At 36.6% G+C, this 24,847-nt stretch overlaps 1 protein-coding gene across 3 annotated transcripts in view; it reads right to left on the reverse strand.

Annotated features, from left to right (window-relative positions):
• Positions 1-19,756: 19,756 nt before the first annotated feature.
• HYCC1 (hyccin PI4KA lipid kinase complex subunit 1) overlaps positions 19,757-24,847 on the reverse strand; it is a 91,779-nt gene continuing 86,688 nt past the window's right edge. For 2 of the 3 annotated variants that reach the window (XM_036877527.2, XM_036877508.2), the window contains one exon: positions 19,757-24,509. In XM_036877527.2, the coding sequence (XP_036733422.2) occupies positions 23,935-24,509 (575 nt within the window). In that variant the 3' untranslated portion in view covers positions 19,757-23,934. The remainder of the gene's footprint in view (positions 24,510-24,847) is intronic. The other variant, XM_036877537.2, reaches the window with a different exon arrangement.

The raw sequence follows: 24,847 nt of genomic DNA on the forward strand, positions 1-24,847 counted from the left end.
TCCACAGATGACCCAGTTATTAGTCTCATCAGGAATGGACTTAAAAACAGCTTTGATTAGTGGGTCAAGATGAAGAATTTCATGAGAACCAGAAGGCTTTTTAAATCAATGTGAAGTTGTAGAATTGAAAAATGCAAAGCGTAACATTAAAAAATCAATATATGATTAAGCAGATTAGAGGATGATTTCAACAAAAGATATTGTTAAACTGAATTTTAAAAAGATCAAACTATATGGTGACTACTGAAGATATGCTTTCAATTCAAAGACACACAGGTTGAAAATAAAAGGATCCCAAAAAATGTATCATGCAAACAGCAACCACAAGACAGCCAGAATGGTTATACTAATACCAGACCATTAGCCTTTAAAACAAACAAAAAAGGTCACTGGAGATAAAGAAAGGCATTTTATAATGATAAAAGGGTCATTCCATCATGAAGATATGATAATTATAAACATATATTCCATAACAACAGAGCCCCAAATACATGAAGCAAAAATTGAGAGAATTGAAGGGAGAAATAGACAATTCAATAATAGCTGGAGGCTTCAGTGTCATAGCTGTTGAATAAGCAGCAATTATTCAATATCAATAATGGATATAATAATGAAGCATAAGATCAACAAGAATTTATCCTAGTAATTCAAGATTGGTATATTAATTTCCTAGATATGCTGTAACAAATTACCACAAAATTCATTCTCTCACAGTTTTGGAGGTTCAAAGTCCAAAATCTAGGTGTCAGCAGGACCATGCCCTGAAGGCTCTAGAAGAGTGTGTCTCTTTATATGGCCTTTTTATAAGAACACCAATCACTGGACTTAAGGTCCATCCTAATCCAGTATGACTTCAACTTGACTAATTACATTTCTAAAGACTCTATGTTCAAGTTAAGATCACATTCTGAGATTCCAGGTAGATATGAATTTTAGGGGTCATTCAACACCAAATTATCCTCCCTGTAGGCTCCCAAAATTCATACCCATCTCATGTGCAAAATATTTACCCATCCCAATATCCCCTAAGATCTTAAAATGGTCCAGCATCAGCTACAAATTCAAATTTTCATCTAAATACCATCAACTCAAGAAGTCCTAAGTCCTGAACCTCATCATCTAAATCAGAAAAGAATGAGAATCTGGGTATGTTCCATCATGGGACAAAATCTCTGTCTACCTGTGGACCTGTGAAACTAGAAAACAAGTTGTCTGCTTCCAAAATACAATGGTGGGATAGACATAGGGTAGACATTCCCACTACAAAAGAATTTGGGAGAAATAAAGGGGTCACCAATACCCAGCAAGTCCCAAACCCAGTAGGTCTCCTAGTCTAATAATAATCCTCTGTGGCTTGATGCTCCTTCTCTGGGCTGGTGGCAGTGGAGATCCAACCTCCTACACTGGTGGTTTGATCCTTGGAGTCATTCTTTCATTTCATCTCATCTGTCCTGTTCACTTCAGACTTGCAGTGTTTCTCAAAAACATTGTTCATTTCCCATGCAACATGCATGTGGGGGTCCAAGCCATCAGACAAAACAGGACTTTCATAAAGATCCTTCACAGATCTTTCCTGGATAACCCCACCTCTATTCCTGGCTTCTGCAGAGATGGTTCATGTATTCATAATCATACAACCAATATCTTCAACAAAATTTTATCCAGCCACACCCTTGGTGTTCTCTCTAGACCATGCTTTCTCATCTTTTGCTATCTGAAGCTGATTGAGAATTTTCCAAATTATCAAGTGCTGGTTCCTTTTTGCTTAACAGTTCTTTTCCCAGTTTATCTTTCACCTCTCATTTTACCATAGGCAGCAAGGAAAAACAAGGTTGTACCTTACACACTTTAATTGCAAATCTCCACTGAATCTCCAAGTTTATAATACTGATCACTTCTTCAGTTTCCAATTTCCTTTGATCTCATCAGAAGAATTTTTAACATTTATATTTTGCTAACAATCTTTTGACGATGATATACATATTCTTAAGATAGAAGCTTTGCTACCATTTTCTCTTCCTTATGAGCTCTCGCTAGAATCATTTTAACATGCATATTTCTAAAAACAACCCCTTCAAGGAAATCTAGGCATTTTTATCATGCACCTCAGAATTGTCCCAGCCTCCACCCATTATCCAGTGCCAAAGCCACTTTCACAATTACAGATATTTGTTATGGCAGCACCCCACTGGTACCAAAAATCTGTATTAGTTTCCCAGGGCTCCTCTAACAAACTCCCAGATTGTTTGGCTTACAATAGAAATTTATCCTGTCACAGTTCTAAAGGATACAAGTCTGAAAGTAAGGTTTTGGGAGAGCCATGCTCTCTTTAAAGACTCTAGAGAATAATCATTCCTTGCTTCTCCCTAACTTCTGATGCCCCAGGTAGTCCTTGGCATTCCTTGTCTTGTAGCTGCATCATTCCAATCTCTGACTCTGTCTTCATATGGCCTTCATCGCTGTGTATCTTCACATGACTTTCTTATAAGGACATAGAATTTAGGGCTCACTCTAATCCAATACGACCTCATCTTAACTGCATCTGCAAAGATCCTATTTCCAAATAAGATCACATTCTGAGGCTCAGTCTTTTACTATTATGGTGCTGTGGGGTTTTAACATGTTTTTTTAATCGAATTTAGGAAGTTCTCTGATATTTACAACTTATTGAGTGGTTTAATCATGAAGCGGTGTTAGATTTTATAAAATGCTTTTATGTTCCTTTTGGGGTGTGTATGTGAATGTTTCTTTTTATTTAATGAGGTATGATTGACACATAAAAAAGCTATAGTTAATGTATACATCTTGATTTTGAAGATATATACTCATGAAACTGATACCAATGCCAAAAACCTAACCATCAATCACCTCTAAGTTTCCTTTCTCCCTCTTTTTTTAATGAGAACACAAGGTTTACCCTATTAACAATTTTTAGAGTATACCATGATATTGTACAATAGATCACTAGGACTTAAATCACCTTAAGTGAAAAAACTGTGTGCCCATTGACCAAAACCTCCTCCATTCCCTTCCCCCCATCAAATGCTTTCAGTACATCTATCAAGATGATCACATAGTTTCGGTCCTTTATTCTATTAATATGGTGCATTACAGTAATTTACTTTTGAATGTCAAACTAACCTTGCATTCCTGGGATAAAACAACTCAGTCTATTTCTTTTGTAGAATTTGTTGTGTTAATAACAAATATGTTCTGCTTGTTTTATGGCCTAACATAGGGTCTATCCTTGGGATTGTCCCATGTGTACTTGAGAAGAATGTGTTTTCTGCTGCTGTTGGGTAGAGAGTGCTCTTCAGATGTGTTAGGTCAAATTTATATGTAGTATTGTTTACGTCTTCTATTTTCTTGTTGGTCTTCTGCTTTATTGTTCTATCCATTATTTAAGGTGGGGTATTGAAGTCTCCAAATATTACTGTTGAAATGTATTTCTTCTTTCAATTCTGTCAGTTTTTGCTTCACTTATTTTGGGGGCTCTGTTATTATGTGCATATTTTCACAATTGTTTTAGCTTCTGAATGGGCTGATCTTTTAATTATAAAATGTCCTATATACCTCTAGTATTTTGTTTTAAAGTCTATTTTGTCAGATAATACAGTCACTTCAGCTTTCTATGGTTGCTGTTTGCATGATATATATTTTCCAGACTTCTATTTTCAATCTATTTGGGTATTTGAATCTAAAGTGTATATCCTATAGACAACATGTAATTGGATGTTATGTTTTATCTGGCCTGAAAATCTCTTCCTTTTGATTAGATAGTTTAATCATTCACATTTAATGTCATTACTGACAAAGTTGGATTTACCTATTATTTTGTTTTCCACTTCTTATATCTTTTTTAAAATTTTCCTTATTCCTCTTTTACTGCTTTCTTTTGCATTACATGAATATTTTCTAGTGACATTTTAACTCATTTAGGTATTTTTTTCACAATAGATTTTTTTCTTTTGTTTTAGAGCTCACAGTATACATATTAATGTATCAGAATCAGTTTCAGATTTACATTAACATTAACCCAATGAGACACAGAAATGTTACTCCGTTACCTCTTCCCCCTTACATGCTATTATTGTTATACATACTAAATCCTCATTGCTACAAACCCAAGAATACATTGCTATAATTATTACTTTATGTCACTTATGTCTATTAAAGAAGCTAAGAATAAAAAAGAAGAGAAAGTACATATGGATAGCATTTGTTATAGTTATTTACCATTTTTGGTCCCCTTGGCTTGATTTACTATTTGGTATAATTTCCTTATTCCAACACTTTGCTCCAAACCACCTCCTTTGTATTGTTATTGCCAAACATATTACATTTCTATATGTGATAGGCCCAACAACACAATTCATTATATACATACTGTTTTATACAATTGCTTTGCAAATCAGAGAACATGCATTTATACTGCAATATTTATTTATCATTACATTATTGCCCTTATACATGTTTTTGTTTTTGTTTTCATGTAGTATTTCTTGTGAGTCTACAAGCAATGAATTCTTTCAGGTTTTGCTTATCTGGCAATGTCTTTACTTCACTATAATTTTAGAAGATATTTTTGCTGGGCATGATTCTTGGTTAAGAACTTTGTTGTTCCTGCTGATAAAATCAGCTTTTAATCTTATTTGGGTTCCTCCGATATGATGGAATGTTTTACTCTTGCTTTCAAGATTTTCTTTTTGTCTTTTGTCTTCAACATCTCTACTATCATGTTAGAGTTTCTCTGTATTTATCCTATTTGGAGTTTGTTGAGCTTGGATGTGCCGATTAGTGTGTGTGTGTGTGTGTGTGCGTGTGTGAGAGAGAGAGAGAGAGAGAGAGACTTGGCTACAGTTTCATAGTATCTCCTATGTTCCCACCATTTATTTTCTGTCTAGTAAAACAAATCTTTTTTTGGTATTATACTAAACTCATACAGGGAAATGGTCTAGTGAGGGAGACAGATTATGTGAAAAGATAATCACAATACAATGAGGTGAAGATATTAGAGCACTTAACAAGTGTGAACCAAGTGTGACAGAATTCAAGAAGCTTCAGAAGAAATATTTGAGATCATCAGTAGAACCATAAGAAGTCACTAAAGATACATGAATATGCTGTGTTTATAATACTGATTTACAATCTTTGAATAGGAAGAAATAAACAAACCTGATCATCAGTGTCAATATGGCTTAATGACTACAGCCCACTTATGTCAATAAGACTTAGCTGTTTATTCCAGGAAACCTTTGCTCGGGAAAGATAAGACCATAAACAAAACAAAACAAAACAAAACAAAATCTCTTAATTTTTTTTTGCATAAGGAAATTCCTATAGTATGGAGACAGTAATCTGCTTACCTGGGTAAACAGCTGGCTTCTGGAACAAGTTTACTTTTCAAGAATCTTCAAGGCCCTTGATTGCTGTATCCACCAATCCTCAACCATTTCATTAACCTTGTCAAATCCAGTCAGTTCCCTTTCTTGACAAATGTGCCTTAAGCCAGCTGAGCAGAGATTCCCAAAGCTCTATAAATATCTAATTTTCAGGTTCTTAGACTCAGCTAAGCATATCAATGTGGTACACTCTTTTACTGCAGTAAGTTCTAGTGCTTAGTTTTGCTTTATTGATAATAGGTCATCTGATGGTATCTGGGAGAGTTCAACAGTAAGTTTTTTAAAAAAGGATGGCTCATTTAATTAGCATGTACTATACGGTCAGGACAATTCACCTTTCTCTAAAAAGTCTGTGTTGATGACATTGAGTCTTAACTGGCTTTACCTTATAGCAGCCCCACTTAGAATACAAGATCTTTTCAAGAAGTTTGTCCTTTCTAAAACACTAAGTGTCCATCAATGGATGAATGGATAAAGAAAATGAAGTATATATAAAATGGAATTTTATTCGGCTATAAACAAGAAGGAAATCTTGCATTTGTGACAACATAGATGGACCTTGAGGGTATTATGCTAAGTGAAATAAATCAGAGGTAGGGATGGGAGGGTGAATGAAGGGGGTCAAAGGTACAAATTCCCAATTATAAAATAAATTAGTCATAGAGATGTAGTGTGCAGCATGATAACTAGAGTTAAAACTACAATGCGGAGGGGGCGGAAGATGGTGGCGTGAGTAGAGCAGCGGAAATCTCCTCCCAAAAACCACATATATCTATGAAAATATAACAAAGACAACCCTTCCTAGAATAAAGACCAGAGGACACAGGACAATATCCAGACCACATCCGCATCTGAGAGAACCCAGCGCCTCGAGAAGGGGGTAAGATACAAGCCCCGGCCTGGCGGGAGCCGAACGCCCATCCCCCCAACTCCCGGCAGGAGAAGAACAGGCAGAGTGGGAGGGAGACGGAGCCCAGGACTGCCGAACACCCAGCCCCAGCCATCCGGGCCAGAGTGCAGACACAGTATGTGCGCAGGGGTACCTGGACACTAGGAAAACAGGGCAGCAAGAACAGTGAGCAAGCACTGGAGGCCTGGCGCCAGAGGACATAAGAAAAGCGAGTGACCAATTTTTTTTTTTTCCTGTTTTGTTTTGGCGAGCACTTTTTGGAAGTCTAAAAGGGATAGGGACCCCAATACTAGGGAAACAGGGCAGCAAGACCGGTGAGCAGATGCCTGAGGCTGGCACCGGAGAATAAAGAAAAACAAGCGGCCACCTTTTTTTGTTTGTTTGTTTCTTTGTTTTGTTTTTTTGGTGGTCGTTGTTTTGTTTTGGTGGGTGCTTTTTGGAAGTCTTAAAGGGGCAGGGTGGGACACTTAATCCAGAGGTAGGGAATCCGGGGACCTCTGGGTACCCTAACCCCTGGGCTGCAGGGAGCAGGGAGCCCCTTAAGGAGAAAAAAAGCCTCCCAGATGTTCCCCCTCCAATGCGACTCCACCACTTTGGAGCAGAGGCCCGAGACAGGCCACGCCCACAGCAACAGTGGAGATAAACTCCATAGCAGCCAGGCAGGAAGCAGAAACCCTGTCTGCGCGCAGCTGCCCAGCACAAGCCACTAGAGGTCGCTGTTCTCCCAGGAGAGGAGGGCCACAAACCAACAAGAAGGGAAGTTCTTCCAGCCGTCACTCTTCTCAGCTCTGCAAACTATTCCTATCACCATGAAAAGGCAAAGCTACAGGCAGACAAAGATAACAGAGACAACACCAGAGAAGGAGACACACCTAACCAGTCTTCCTGAAAAAGAATTCAAAATAAGAATCATAAACATGCTGACAGAGATGCAGAGAAATACGCAAGAGAAATGGGATGAAGTCTGGAGGGAGCTCACAGATGCCAGAAAGGAGATCACAGAAATGAAACAAACTCTGGAAGAATTTATAAGCAGAATGGATAGGATGCAAGAGGCCATTGATGGAATTGAAACCAGAGAACAGGAACGTATAGAAGCTGACATAGAGAGAGACAAAAGGATCTCCAGGAATGAAGCAATATTAAGAGAACTGTGTGACCAATCCAAAAGGAACAATATCCGTATTATAGGGATTCCAGAAGAAGAAGAGAGAGGAAAAGAGAGGGAAAGTATCTTAGAAGAAATAATTGCTGAAAACTTCGTCAAACTGGGGGAGGAAATAATCGAACAGACCACGGAAATACACAGAAAACCAACAGAAAGGATCCAAGGAGGACAACACCAAGACACATAATAATTAAAATGGCAAAGATCAAGGACAAGGAAAGAGTTTTAAAGGCAGCTAGAGAGAAAAAGGTCACCTATAAAGGAAAACCCATCAGGCTAACATCAGACTTCTTGACAGAAACCCTACAGGCCAGAAGAGAATGGCATGATATATTTAATACAATGAAACAGAAGGGCCTTGAACCAAGGATACTGTATCCAGCACGACTATCATTCAAATATGGCAGTGGGATTAAACAATTCGCAGACAAACAAAAGCTGTGGGAATTTGCTTCCCAGAAACCACCTCTACAGAACATCTTACAGGGACTGCTCTAGATGGGAGCACTCCTAGAAAGAGAACAGCACAAAACACCCAACATATGAAGAATCGAGGAGGAGGAATAAGAACGGAGAGAAGAAAAGAATCTCCAGACAGTGTATATAACAGCTCAATAAGCGAGCGAAGTTAGGCAGTAAGATACTAAAGAGGCTAAGCTTGAACCTTTGGTAACCACGAATTTAAAGCCTGCAGTGGCAATAAGTACATATCTTTCAATAGTCACCCTCAATGTTAATGGACTGAATGCACCAATCAAAAGACGCAGAGTAATAGAATGGATAAAAAAGCAAGACCCATCTATATGCTGCTTACAAGAAACTCACCTCAAACCCAAAGACATGCACAGACTAAAAGTCAAGGGATGGAAAAACATATTTCAATCAAACAACAGCGAGAAGAAAGCAGGGGTTGCAGTACTAATATCAGACAAAATAGACTTCAAAACAAAGAAAGTAACAAGAGATAAAGAAGGACACTACATAATGATAAAGGGCTCAGTCCAACAAGAGGATATAACCATTCTAAATATATATGCACCCAACACAGGAGCACCAGCATATGTGAGACAAATACTAACAGAACTAAAGGGGGAAATAGACTGCAATTCATTCATTCTAGGAGACTTCAACACACCACTCACCCCAAAGGATAGATCCACTGGGCAGAAAATAAGTAAGGACACGGAAGCACTGAACAACACAGTAGAGCAGATGGACCTAATAGACATCTATAGAACTCTACATCCAAAAGCAGCGGGATATACATTCTTCTCAAGTGCACATGGAACATTCTCCAGAACAGACCACATACTAGGCCACAAAAAGAGCCTCAGAAAATTCCTAAAGATTGAAATCCTACCAACCAACTTTTCAGACCACAAAGGCATAAAACTAGAAATAAACTGTACAAAGAAAGCAAAGAGGCTCACAAACACATGGAGGCTTAACAACACGCTCCTAAATAATCAATGGATCAATGACCAAATCAAAATGGAGATCCAGCAATATATGGAAACAAATGACAACAACAACACTAAGCCACAACTTCTGTGGGACACAGCAAAAGCAGTCTTAAGAGGAAAGTATACAGCAATCCAAGCATATTTAAAAAAGGAAGAACAATCCCAAATGAATAGTCTAATGTCACAATTATCAAAATTGGAAAAAGAAGAACAGATGAGGCCTAAGGTCAGCAGAAGGAGGGACATAATAAAGATCAGAGAAGAAATAGATAAAATTGCAAAGAATAAAACAATAGCAAAATTCAATGAAACCAAGAGCTGGTTCTTCGAGAAAATAAACAGAATAGATAAGCCTCTAGCCAGACTTATTAGGAAGAAAACAGAGTCAACACAAATCAACAGTATCAGAAATGAGGAAGGAAAAATCACGAGGAACCCCACAGAAATACAAAGAATTATTAGAGAATACTATGAAAACCTATATGCTAACAAGCTGGGAAACCTAGCAGAAATGGACAACTTCCTAAAAAATGCAACCTTCCAAGACTGACCCAGAAAGAAACAGAAAATCTAAACAGACCAATTACCAGCAACGAAATTGAAGCGGTAATCAAAAACTACCAAAGAACAAAACCCCCGGGCCAGATGGATTTACCTCAGAATTTTATGAGACATACAGAGAAGACATAATACCCATTCTCCTTAAAGTTTTCGAAAAAATAGAGGAGGAGGGGATACTCCCAAACTCATTCTGTGAAGCTAACATCACCCTAATACCAAAACCAGGCAAAGACCCCACCAAAAAAGAAAACTACAGACCACTATCCCTGATGAACGTAGATGCAAAAATACTCAACAAAATATTAGCAAACCGAATTCAAAAATACATCGAAAGGATCATACACCATGACCAAGTGGGATTCATCCCAGGGATGCAAGGATGGTACAACATTCGAAAGTCCATCAACATCATCCACCACATGATCATCTCCATAGATGCTGAAAAAGCATTTGACAAAGTTCAACATCCATTCATGATAAAAACTCTCAGCAAAATGGGAATAGAGGGCAAGTACGTCAACATAATAAAGGCCATCTATGATAAACCCACAGCCAACATTATATTGAACAGCGAGAAGCTGAAAGCATTTCCTCTGAGATCAGGAACTAGACAGGGATGCCCACTCTCTCCACTGTTATTTAACATACCACTGGAGGTCCTAGCCACGGCAATCAGACAAAACAAAGAAATACAAGGAATCCAGATTGGTAAAGAAGAAGTTAAACTGTCACTATTTGCAGATGACATGATATTGTACATAAAAAACCCCAAAGACTCCACCCCAAAACTACTAGAACTGATATCGGAATACAGCAAAGTTGCAGGATACAAAATCAACACACAGAAATCTGTGGCTTTCCTATACACTAACAATTAACCAACAGAAAGAGAAATCAGGAAAACAACTCCATTCACAATTGCATCAAAAAAAAAAAATACCTAGGAATAAAACTAACCAAAGAAGTGAAAGACTTATACTCTGAAAACTACAAGTCACTCTTAAGAGAAATTAAAGGGGACACTAACAGATGGAAACTCATCCCATGCTCGTGACTAGGAAGAATTAATATCGTCAAAATGGCCATCCTGCCCAAAGCAATATACAGATTTGATGCAATCCCTATGAAACTACCAGCAACATTCTTCAATGAACTGGAACAAAGAATTCAAAAATTCATATAGAAACACGAAAGACCCCGAATAGCCTAAGCAATCCTGAGAAAGAAGAATAAAGTAGGGGGGATCTCACTCCCCAACTTCAAGCTCTACTATAAAGCCATAGTAATCAAGACAATTTGGTACTGGCACAAGAACAGAGCCACAGACCAATGGAACAGACTAGAGAATCCAGACATTAACCAGACATATATGGTCAATTAATATTTGATAAAGGAGCCATGGACATACAATGGCAAAATGAAAGTCTCTTCAACAGATGGTGCTGGCAAAACTGGACAGCTACATGTAGGAGAATGAAACTGGACCATTGTCGAACCCCATATACAAAAGTAAACTCAAAATGGATCAAAGACCTGAATGTAGGTCATGAAATCATTATACTCATAGAAGAAAACATAGGCAATAACCTCCTAGACATAAACATGAGTGACCTCTTCTTGAACATATCTCCCCGGGCAAGGAAAACAACAGCAAAAATGAACAAGTGGGACTATATTAACCTGAAAAGCTTCTGTACAGCAAAAGACACCATCAATAGAACAAAAAGGATCCCTACAGTATGGGAGAATATATTTGAAAATGACACATCCGATAAAGGCTTGACGTCCAGAATATATAAAGAGCTCACACACCTCAACAAACAAAAAACAAATAATCCAATTAAAAAAAGGGCAGAGGAACTGAACAGACAGTTCTCCAAAAAAGAAATATAGATGGCCAACAGACACATGGAAAGATGCTCCACATCGCTAATTATCAGAGAAATGCAAATTAAAACTACAATGAGGTATCACCTCACACCAGTAAGGATGGCTGCCATCCAAAAGACAGACAACAACAAATGTTGGCGAGGCTGTGGAGAAAGGGGAACCCTCCTACACTGCTGGTGGGAATGTAAGTTAGTTCAACCATTGTGGAAAGCAGTATGGAGGTACATCAAAATGCTCAAAACAGACTTACCATTTGACCCAGGAATTGCACTCCTAGGAATTTACCCTAAGAATGCAGCAATCAAGTATGAGAAAGATCAGTGCACCCCTATGTTTATCGCAGCACTATTTACAATAGCCAAGAATTGGAAACAACCTAAATGTCCATCGATAGATGAATGGATAAAGAAGATGTGGTACATATACACAATGGAATACTACTCAGCCATAAGAAAAGGGCAAATCCAACCATTTGCAGCAACATGGATGGAGCTGGAGGGTATTATGCTCAGTGAAACAAGCCAAGCGGAGAAAGAGAAATACCAAATGATTTCACTTATCTGTGGAATATAAGAACAAAGGAAAAACTGAAGGAACAAAACAGCAGCAGAATCACAGAACTCAAGAATGGACTAACAGGTACCAAAGGGAAAGGGACTGGGGAGGATGGGTGGGTAGGGAGGGATAAGGGGGGGAGAAGTAGGGGGGTATTAAGATTAACATACATGGGGGGTAGGAGAAAAGGGAGGGCTGTACAACACAGAGAAGGCAAGTAGTGATTCTACAACATTTTGCTATGCTGATGGACAGTGACTGTAAAGGGGTTTATAGGGGAGACCTGGTATAGGGGAGAGCCTAGTAAACATAATATTCGTCATGTAAGTGTAGATTAGTGATACCAAAAACAAAGCAAAAAAAAAAAAGGGCAGTTCCTGTTTGGTAACCTCCAACGAGTTCTACACAAGGGTATAAAGGGCATATAAAAGTGTAGGCAAAGGGTCTGTTTGTGTTTATACAGAGGATCAAAGCCTAATTGGGCTACCCCGAAAATGAACTAAGATACGATATGAAAAAGAACTTCCAACATCTGCACTCTCTGGAAGACTCATGCCAGAAGATGATCATCAAAAAACCCCAACATAGATCCACGCACTGCTACAGCAGTAGATGCACTCATCCCACCAGTTCCTGGACTTGCCATGGGAATGAGGAAGGAGATATCTAAGCTGGCCTGTGCATACAGTAAAACAACAAATTTGACTGAATCTATACTGTTGGAACTCAACCAAGAATTTGGAGAAGTGCAAATTGTAGCGCTCCAAACTCTTACAACTACAGACTATTTACTGTTAAAAGAACATATGGCATGTGAACAGTCCCCAGGAATGGGTTGTTTTAATTTGTCTGATTTCTCTCAGACTGTTCAAGTTCAGTTGGACAATATCCACCATATCATAGATAAGTTTTCACAAATGCCTAAGGTGCCTTAATGGTTTTCTTGGTTTCACTGGAGATGGCTGGTAATTACAGATATGCTTTGGTTATGTAACTATACTCCTATTATGTTAATGTGTGTGCACAATTTAAGTAGTAGCTTAAAACCTATATATGCTGAAGTTACTCTACAAGAAGATATGTCAAAGAAATAATCAATCTTCCCATGTTTTCTTCCGCCTGCTACTTCTATAGCTTTTCTTCTTCCTTCCTAATTACAACCCTTAAATAGAATTCGTGCCTCATATCAAATTTACCGAGTATCATAACTCCTCCAAGTGGTAAAGATACCTCAAGACAAATGCTGGGCATAGAAGCCACAGGGCATAAATATGCAAAGAAGTAAAAAGCTAACCTTTTCAAACAATAAGGCTTCTCTCTCACTTACCAACTCTACATTTCCCTGTATGGCCCCGGAAGATGACTGGTTAGCCAGAGACGGGTAAGATTCCTCAAGGGAGGAACAACCTAAGACAGGCACAGTCGCAGGGGGGCCATCAGGTGAGAAATTGGGGATCAACAGAGGTGAGGCTTAGAAACTCACCCCCCCTGTTCTGAGAGAAATCTTCTGCATACGTGGATGTTTTATTGCCCTTGTCTAGCTTGGATTAACACATAATCTACAGGCACACACCTGATCATCTACATTTGCTCTCTTACAACACTAAACTATGTTTTCTACCTTTATCTTGTATCTACCTACCACTTCAGCATTTTATTAAAAATAATAATAATAAAGAGAGAAATGTGGTATCCACATATAAATCAAGTATAAAAACCAAATGAGTATTCATATTTGAACTGACTGTTTAGAGTTCATAATGCATGAGCAAAACCGAAAGTTTCTGTGATGACTGCCCTTGTACTGTTCACTATGTAACTTATTCATTATGTAAGAATTTGTTCTACATGTAAGAACTTGTTTGTTATGCCTCAGAAGATTGGAGACTGACGAAAATTAGGCTTGGGTTGGATTAATGATTGTGCATTGAGCATTGACTCCCCTATACAGAATTTTATTGTCGTTAACAACCATTTGATCAATAAATATGAGAGATGCCCTCACAAAAAAAAAAAAAAAAAAAAAAAAAAGGACAGACTTCCAATGGTAAAATAAATAAGTAACCGGGATGTAATGTATAGCATAAGGAATATAGTCAAGATATTGTAACAGCTTGGTAGGGTGATAGCTGGAACCTAGAATTATGTATATAAATGTTCTACCACTGTGTTGTACACTTGAAACTAATGTAATGTAATACTGTGCGTCAACTACCCTTCAATAAAAAATAATTATTTAAAAAAAAAAAGTAAACTCAAAATGGATCAAAGACCTGAATGTAAGTCATGAAATCATTAAACTCATAGAAGAAAACATAGGCAATAACCTCCTAGACATAAACATGAGTGACCTCTTCTTGAACATATCTCCCCGGGCAAGGAAAACAACAGCAAAAATGAACAAGTGGGACTATATTAACCTGAAAAGCTTCTGTACAGCAAAAGACACCATCAATAGAACAAAAAGGATCCCTACAGTATGGGAGAATATATTTGAAAATGACACATCCGATAAAGGCTTGACGTCCAGAATATATAAAGAGCTCACACACCTCAACAAACAAAAAACAAATAATCCAATTAAAAAAAGGGCAGAGGAACTGAACAGACAGTTCTCCAAAAAAGAAATATAGATGGCCAACAGACACATGGAAAGATGCTCCACATCGCTAATTATCAGAGAAATGCAAATTAAAACTACAATGAGGTATCACCTCACACCAGTAAGGATGGCTGCCATCCAAAAGACAGACAACAACAAATGTTGGCGAGGCTGTGGAGAAAGGGGAACCCTCCTACACTGCTGGTGGGAATGTAAGTTAGTTCAACCATTGTGGAAAGCAGTATGGAGGTACATCAAAATGCTCAAAACAGACTTACCATTTGACCCAGGAATTGCACTCCTAGGAATTTACCCTAAGAATGCAGCAATCAAGTATGAGAAAGATCAGTGCACCCCTATGTTTATCGCAGCACTATTTACAATAGCCAAGAATTGGAAACAACCTAAATGTCCATCGATAGATGAATGGATAAAGAAGATGTGGTACATATACACAATGGAATACTACTCAGCCATAAGAAAAGGGCAAATCCAACCATTTGCAGCAACATGGATGGAGCTGGAGGGTATTATGCTCAGTGAAACAAGCCAAGCGGAGAAAGAGAAATACCAAATGATTTCACTTATCTGTGGAATATAAGAACAAAGGAAAAACTGAAGGAACAAAACAGCAGCAGAATCACAGAACTCAAGAATGGACTAACAGGTACCAAAGGGAAAGGGACTGGGGAGGATGGGTGGGTAGGGAGGGATAAGGGGGGAGAGGAGTAGGGGGCTATTAAGATTAGCATGCATGGAGGGGTAGGAGAAAAGGGAGGGCTGTACAACACAGAGAAGGCAAGTAGTGATTCTACAACATTTTGCTATGCTGATGGACAGTGACTATAAAGGGGTTTATAGGGGGGACCTGGTATAGTGGAGAGCCTAGTAAACATAATATTCATCATGTAAGTGTAGATTAGTGATACCAAAAAAAAAAAAATAGGGCAGTTCCTGTGTGGTAACCTCCAATGAGTTCTACACAAGGGTATAAAGGGCATATAAAAGTGTAGGCAAAGCGTCTGTTTGTGTTTATACAGAGGATCAAAGCCTAATTTGGCTACCCCGAAAATCAACTAAGATACGATATGAAAAAGAACTTCCAACATCAGCACTCTCTGGAAGACTCATGCCAGAAGATGATCATCAAAAAACCCCAACAAAGATCCACGCACTGCTACAGCTGTAGATGCACTCATACCACCAGTTCCTGGACTTGCCCTGGGAATGAAGAAGGAGATATCTAAACTGGCCTGTGCATACAATAAAACAACAAATTTGACTGGATCGTTACTGTTGGAACTCAATCAAGAATTAGGAGAAGTGCAAATTGTAACACTCCAAAATCTTACAACTACAGGCTATTTACTGTTAAAAGAACATATGGGATGTGAACAGTCCCCAGGAATGGGTTGTTTTAATTTGTCTGATTTCTCTCAGACTGTTCAAGTTCAGCTGGACAATATCCACCATATCATAGATAAGTTTTCACAAATGCCTAAGGTGCCTAACTGGCTTTCTTGGTTTCACTGGAGATGGCTGGTAATTACAGGTATGCTTTGGTTATGTAACTATACTCCTATTATGTTAATGTGTGTGCGCAATTTAAGTAGTGGCTTAAAACCTATACATGCTGAAGTTACTCTACAAGAAGATATGTCAAAGAAATAATCAATCTTCCCAGGTTTTCTGCCGCCTGCTACTTCTATAGCTTTTCTTCTTCCTTCCTAACAACCTTAAATAGAATTTGTGCCTCATATCAAATTTACTGAGTATCATAATTCTTCCAAGTGGTAAAGATACCTCAAGACAAATGCTGGGCATAGAAGCTACAGGGCATAAATATGCAAAGAAATAAAAAGCTAACCATTTCAAACAATAAGTCTTCTCTCTCACTTACCAACGTTACATTTCCCTGTATGGCCCCGGAAGATGACTGGTTAGCCAGAGACGGGTAAGATTCCTCAAGGGAGGAACAACCTAAGACAGGCACAGTCGCAGGGGGGTCATCAGGTGAGAAATTGGGGATCAACAGAGGTGAGGCTTAGAACCTCACCCCCCCTGTTCTGAGAGAAACCCTCTGCATACGTGGATGTTTTATTGTCCTTGTCTAGCTTGGATTAACACATAGTCTACAGGCACACACCTGATCATCTACATTTGCTCTCTTACAACACTAAACTATGTTTTCTACCTTTATCTTGTATCTACCTACCACTTCAGCATTTTATTAAAAATAATAATAGAGAAATGTGGTATCCACATATAAATCAAGTATAAAAATCAAAGGAGTATTCATATTTGAACTGTTTATAGTTCATAATGCATGAGCAAAACTGAAAGTTTCTGTGATGACTGCCCTTGTACTGTTCACTATATAACTTTTTCACTATGTAAGAATTTGTTCTCCATGTAAGAACTTGTTTGTTATGCCTCAGAAGATTGGAGACTGACGAAAATTAGGCTTGGGGTGGATTAATGATTGTGCATTGAGCATTGACTCCCCTATACAGAATTTTATTGTTGTTAACAACCATTTGATCAATAAATATGAGAGATGCCCTCACAAAAAAAAAGTACACACTTCCAATGGTAAAATAAATAAGTAACCAGGATGTAATGTATAGCATAAGGAATATGGTCAAGATATTGTAACAGCTTGGTATGGTGATAGCTGGTACCTAGAATTGTCATGTATATAAATGTTGAATCACTATGTTGTACACCTGAAACTAATGTAATGTAATACTGTGTGTCAACTACCCTTCAATAAAAAATAATTATCTAAAAAAAATAATAATAATAGGAGAAATGGAAAAAAAAAACTACAATGCATATTTGAAAGTTGCTAAGAGAGTAAATCTTAAAAAGTTCTCATCACAAGAGAAAAAAAACAGCTATGTATGGTGATAGATGCTAACTAGACTTACCATGGTGATCATTTCACAATATATACAAGTATCAAGTCATTAATTTGTATACCTGAAACTAATATAATGTTGCTTATCAATCATACCTCAATAAAAAATTTTTTAAAAGTTTGTCCTTTCTAACTACAAACCACTACCAGACACACAATGACAACCAGTTTATTGCTGTCAGTCACTAGGCCAAATATTGCTTGTATAAGGATTAACTGAGGAACTTTAATTAGAGATACAGGTTTCCATATTTCCACTGTGTGCTTCCCTCACAGTGATTTTGATTCAGGGGAATTAACACAAGGCATTCCTTTTATTTTAAAAAGCATCAGTTTTTTCCCAATGCAGGCTATCTTTAGATCATATTTAGAGAAACACTGCTTTCCTCCCCACATACCAGCAAACATGTATATGTTTATAAACATGCACTGTATATATGAACATATTATATATACTCAAATGTTCCACACTTATGAAAATGGATCATACTACATACATATATGTATGTAAACACACACATATATTTATAGCTCTATAACATGCTTTTCTCAGGGAGCATTAAATTATATAATCTTTCTGAATTATCAAATACAGAGCTGTGTTGTTTCTAATGGCTACATGGTATTCCACTACATGCGTGTACCATAATTTATCCAGTTCTCCCTCTATTAATGGTCATTAAGGTTTTTGTTATTTTGCTATTACAAACAATGCTGCAATGAATTACCTTTTTTCTAAAATTTATAATAGAGAATACAGAGAGTGGAATAAACAGATAAGCAGGATTCCTAGGTCAGAACTCTGTACACTTTAAAGTTTGATAGTGCTCATTGCTCACCAGCTAGTTCTACTAATCTACAGTCCTGCCAATGGTCTTGAAGACTAATGATTTCCCTATGCCTATACCAATACTAGTATCACTCTTTTAAATCTTTATGTACTGACAAGTAGAAAATAAAATAAAATCGTAATTTGCATTTTCCATGTTTTTAAAATAACCAGCATTCAGTTTATGACTGAAACATAATTATCTGAAGTTCTACAGAACATATCATAATTTATTTTTGGAAAAGTTTTATTTTTACCTTAAAACTTAACTCTATCATCTATAAGACAGATGGGATGAGTTAATTTCAAGTTATGTCCATAATGTGGCACTTACTTAGTATCTTCTTTTGCCTAGTGATACAAAAGAAAAGTTGTCAGTCATAAGAACTAGTATTCAAGCCCTAGTTTTGCCACCCAGCAGCTAGGTAATCTTGGGCAAGTCACTTGCCCTCTTGAGAGCTTCACCTTCCTCTTTTGTAACATGGGGGTTCTACTTAATTTATATTATTTTGAAGATTAAATGGAATTACGATTTTTAAATATAAGTATTAGTTAATACTATTACCGCAATAACAATGCAAGGGAAATTACCAAATGACTAGAATTATTTATAAGTCTTTCTTAATAATTGTAAAGTAATTATGTTGTATTACCAAAATCAGATTCTATTAGGTGAGCCAACTGTTTATTGGGATTACTAAAGTTGTTAGAAGAACATATATTTCATAGGGCTAACATACTGCTTAAAAAACCACAGCACTGGCTCTCTATGAATATTCCTTTAAGAGTAACTTCAGAAAATATTTCCTAAATTACTTAGTTCCTTAGATTAAATGAAATTATTTAAGTATATAATCAACTATACACCAAAATATTTCCTTTCAATTTTCTAAGAGGGTCGTGTTTCTAAGCACACATAGTAATTCAATTCAAGTAATACCATGGAGATTTCCTAGAGCCAATAAATGAAATTCTAAAATTTTACTGTAGTATAATACATTGGAGATCTTATCCTTGATTCTTTCCTCTAATATCAAACTAACTCATTCATTGATTAAATGTCTCAATTCCTACCACGCATAAAATTACTATGCTAGGCACTAGGGACATAAAATCCTTACATTCAAGAGATAAAGACTTACATTAAAGGTAAAAGGGCAAAGCATTATTATTTGAATTTGCCTGTGCTTCTGATACAACAAATAATTGACCAATGGCTTATGACCATGGAGCTCATCTACTTTCGGATGGACATTAATGGGATCTGTCACAGTTCGCATTCCTAGGCCATAGCAAACAAAGCCAGGAATGAGATGTCATTGTCTTAGGGCTTACTCCCAAAAGCTCTCAACTGCTCAACTCACCGAAGTCCTCCTCCTTTACTCTCTTCCTCCACATCATGAGTATTGCAAGATTTTATGATGACTTTTTGAATGCATAAAATGACCTGGAAAAATTTATTTTTTTCAATTTTTATTCAATAGAACAAGAGGCAACACTGCTATATAAAGTACTGCATATGGGGAAAATTACACACATATACAAAACCTCAAAAAATTAAACTCCAGTTTATTTCCACAGCCTTAAAAAGGTAGAGAACACATAAAAATATCCAAAATCATAGTTTATTCTTTAGGAATGTAAACTATAAGAATATAATTAGAAACAAGTATACTTACTATGAAAAAGTATCACTACATGATTAGAAGTAAAAATTAGAAGTACACAATAAATTCCACATAGAGAAAGCAACAATATGCAAAATGGTATCTTGAGTTTACTAGCAGAAACCTTGTATCAACACACAGGTACTCTAGAACTCTACTATATAAAACACAGAAACAGCTTCCAAAATGTTCACTGCTAGTCTCTTTAGATATGCACAAGTTACAAAATACAGAAGACAACATACATATGTTCTCTGATGTGGAATTCAGCAGTATTAAACATAAGTGTAAATAACTCAAAATATTGAGTATAATTTTACTAAGCAACAAATCTAAAGTATAAATTCATGCTACTTAAAGGACTAGAGATTTTCTATTTTTTATCCAAAGATTGGAAAGACACTATTATACATTAAGTTTTCTATCTACAATGCTTAATTTAAGTACCAATCAAATTATTGTTCTTCTTAAAGTTAATAAAATACTTTCAGTTACAACATTTAACATGTATTTCCTTAATGTGCTTCCCTTTAATAAAGTGTACATTTCATTGTGCCTGTAGACTCAAATAGTAGCCTTAATTATTTGTCAAAAATTCTTTATTTCTTTATAATTTAAAAGTTTTAACTTTCATTTTTCCAAAATAGGCAAAATCCCTTAAAACTGGGATCATTTAAAAAATCTATTTTGGTTTAAAAAACATATTTCCCCTTAATCCAAGTTTTTGTTTTTAAATGTGTAGTGTTTGCTAAATAATTGCTTCATAATTGAAAAGGACTGAGAATTTCAACTCTTCAAGTCTACAAAGCTGCCTTCAAAAGTTCCATAGTGGTATACCAGAGATTTCAGGTCCTCACTTGCCCGGGGTTCTCTCTTGAAAAGTCTACTTTGTTTCTCTCTCCACTTAAATTCCAAAAGGCAAATGCTGGGACTCAACTTCATGAGAATATACCCTAGGCAGTTGGGTATTTCAAGAGTGAGAGGTGGGGTAATTTCAAGAATCTCTAGAGGTTTAAAATGTAGAATGGAGCTACAATTTCTGTTTAGATCCTCTGAGCTATGAGGTACAAGGCCCCAGTTTTGTGCGGAATCCTTCTTGTGATAAAATACATTATTCTGAATATATAGGGGGTCTGTGGCCAAATGGTCACATCAGAATCCTCATGAGAAAATGACCTAAAAAGCCACCCCAACTTGCAAATTTGGAAAGGTGAGTGGGAAGAAAGTAGTAGGGATAATTACAACCATTACCACAGTTAGCATTATCCAATATTTGTAATTGCTACAAAATATTTCAAATGTATAATTCTTATTTGAAATAGTATCAAATGTACTATAAAAGAATTTTGTTAACATAACTCCATACACCAGAATATCAATTAATGCAAATTACTTGAAGCAAAAATTCAGAACCACTCCACTGAGTGAGCCTACAGAGTTTTTAAAAGTTTTAAAAATACACATGCAAATTTGTTGTGTGTTGTACAAAAGGGTGGTGCTTCTTCCATGCTTAAAATTGTAGGCATCCACAGCTCTGATTCCATTTATGATGAACAAGGAAAATATAAAATGTTACGTTTTTATGGTAAAAATAAGTGAAAATCAAAAATATAGAATTGAAGGGCTTAAGAAGTCAATGTCATTGACATTATTAGAAAATAAATTAGTTGTTGAAAACAATTTAGGTTATAATAATCTAGTAGCTAACATATTTGATCTAGAATTATGAAACCACCGGAAATTCTAAACATTACATAAGTTATTTGTTTGCATTTTGATTTACTCTCCTCTGAAACTTTAATGTACATAAAAAATCACTTGAAAATCCTGCTAAAGGGCAGATTATAATACAGTGGATCTGAAATTCTTCATTTGTAACAAGATGCTAAGTGATGTCAATTTATTTACTGGTGCTCAGACCAAAGGAGTAGCAATGACTAGAATAATACCAAAATGAGATTTCATTACAGCATTTGAACATCAAAATATGACCTCAGCTAATGCTTCCTCAAATTTATTCTATAATGTTTCCTAAGCCCCTTAACTTGCTTAAAATGCCAATTTTTAAAATTAGCTCCTAAGATTATTAATACTGTTAGTAGCTATACCTAGGGGGAAATTCTTTGTTAAAGAATTTAAAAAGACAATAAGAAGTTAACAGTGACATTTTACAAATATTTTAAATTGTATACAGGATTCCTATTAAATTAATACTATATCAAATTTGTCTGGTTGTCTTACTTTTTTTTTACTACAATTTATGCCAATAGACCATATTCCAATTTCTATTACCGGAACTAAAAAAAATCAAGTTCACTTAAAAGCCATATTCCATTCAGGGTTAATGAATGAAAACTAGTTTATGCTTTTTGAAGAATTAGATTTAAAATGGTAGCCAAAGTAGTTATGGTCAAAAGTGCATTCATAGTATAAATGCCTTAGCACTCTTCAGGACATACACATTTTTCACATATTTTAGTTCTCTATAGGCAGATATAAGAGGAAAACTAGCATTTGCTCTGTGTGACCACAACTGGGGATCATGAATAAGGAAACCACTATGTACAGAGACCAAGACTTGCTAGGCCTTCCTTCCCTGTCAACTTACTCTCGTCCTCAGGCCAGATTTCTCTCTTTTATTCTGAATTATTATTTAAGCATACTTGAATCACAGAGAACCTTAACCAGAGCAGAAATGACCACCACTATCAAACACCCAACTCTGACGTCCATTTAGAGGTCACACTGTTCTCTACAGCTACCTGCAAGTTTGTTTAGCTTCTGCCATACTGCCTTTTTTTTTTTACTTTTTGGCTGGGGAAACCACATTGATTATTCCTTCTGTAACAACATGGACTTTTAAAATGCGTTTGTTCACAAGATAACCTATATGATTTTCTTGTATTTTATAATTCTCAATTTAACAACACAAACATAAATAACTCTAAATTAGTTAATATATAAATGTCCTTTATCCATATTTCACTATTTTTATTTTCTTCCATATTTTATAGGTGAAAAAATTTTACCTAATTTCCTTCATTTGCAGACAAACAATTCAATATTGTATGGTTGACACTGGGTATCTGGACAGCTGTGTTGCAAAATTACAATGATTTCCAGAAAGTCTTTGATGGTGTGTGCTTTGAATTATAGGAATCCAAACTAAGTAGGATTTCCAAAGTCGAGCAGCAGGGTAAGTCAGCTGTGTGATCTATTACATCTTAGGAACTGAAAGGGCTTTTCACCTGCTAAATCCAGATCAAATACTTCAAAACAACACATCTGCTAGCACTCTGATTTTTGATAAAACAACAGAAAGCCCTCTCCCCATCCCCTGGAATTACATAATACTCTAGGTACTGAGTTACCAGGTATTTTCCAGTGCTTTACAGAACTACTCCACTAATCTTAAAGATGATCTGGTTACAAACATTTTTTCAGGCACTCTTCATACACATCATTTTTGTTCTTTCACATGCCTGTTTTTCAGATGGGCTTGCTGAGCAGTCGCTGTAGAATTCCTGGGGTTGCACCTCAGCCTTGTCCTTTAAAAAACAGTTTCCACACATAGAGGTTCCCTTTTATTCTGAAGGCCAAACATACAGCTACCAAAATAGGAGTTATTAAAAACAAAGAACAAAAACCTCATAATGTCACATGAGATGTAACCAATTTGATCAGACAATCTGCCAAAATATATTGTCACACTGATGATCTTAGGGCAATAAAAAACAAATGAGAAAGACTCATATCAAAGGGGAAAAATGCAACCAAGAAATATCAAAACCATATTTCACCTTAAGTACAGCCTAGGCATTATTCCCTTCATAAAGTCAGGGTAGCCTTCAGAATTTAAGACACCAGGGCTCCTGACAGGAACAGGGAGGAAAAACCCTAAGCCCTTTCATAAAGAAGAAGTGCTGTGTTTCCACATTCACTGGTTACATGAGAAAACTACTATGAATTAATCTGTAGACAGAGTAATGCTAATACTAGGAGGTCTCTGCTGACCTGACTGGTGCTTCACTGGGAGCTCAGTCCTCTCAGAACCATAAATAAGCTTTTCTTCTTGGAGACTGCAAGCAGAAAACCTATTGGCATCTATCCCAGTCCCACAGCCACCAGCAGATGATGGGTTATGTGGGACTGTGACACCACTGACTTGTTCAAAGGATTTACTAAATACAGTTGTGGCGGTCTTAGCCAAACCATGGCTACTGGGTTTCGGCAGGGATTGGCTGGTTGTTAACGTAAGTCTCTTCAGAGAGAGAAGCTCAAGGTTCTCACTTTGGGCTCTCTGAGTCTGTTTTCGAGCAAAGTGATCTTTACAAGACTCTGCTGAAGTTTCTTTTTCTTTTCCTCCAGTTTTGCCTCCTCCTGACCGTCTCTGAGTCTTTCCTACACCTGTCTTGTTACTAGAATTATGACTACTGTTTGATAAACCCGACTGGCTGGTACTAGACGCAGCCCTGGAATAAAATCCCTCATCAACTTCAGATATCTCCATCAGTTCTTCTTGACCTGTTAATTCTGTATTTCCTAAACAAAGAAATAACAAAGATTAATTAAGGATCTTCAGTAATTATTTTTTCATTATCAATACCAAATCAATTATACTTTAAATAAATTAAACTTTAGCATAATTACATAAAGCAACAGATTATAGACCAAAATCAAAGGAAAAATCAACACATTCTATAAAATGTCAAAAATAGTTATTATAATTAAATAAGAGCAATTTAGAGTGTATTAAACAAAAAGCATGCCATAAATAAACTACACCCCACTGTGTTTTCAGAAAGACTTCTCTTACTATTCATGCAAAAGATCATAAACAATTAGGAAATACCACACAGTAAAACTAGGGATAAAGTCTC

This window comes from Manis pentadactyla, chromosome 7 (assembly GCF_030020395.1).
Source record: "Manis pentadactyla isolate mManPen7 chromosome 7, mManPen7.hap1, whole genome shotgun sequence".
NCBI classification, from domain to species: Eukaryota; Metazoa; Chordata; class Mammalia; order Pholidota; family Manidae; genus Manis; species Manis pentadactyla.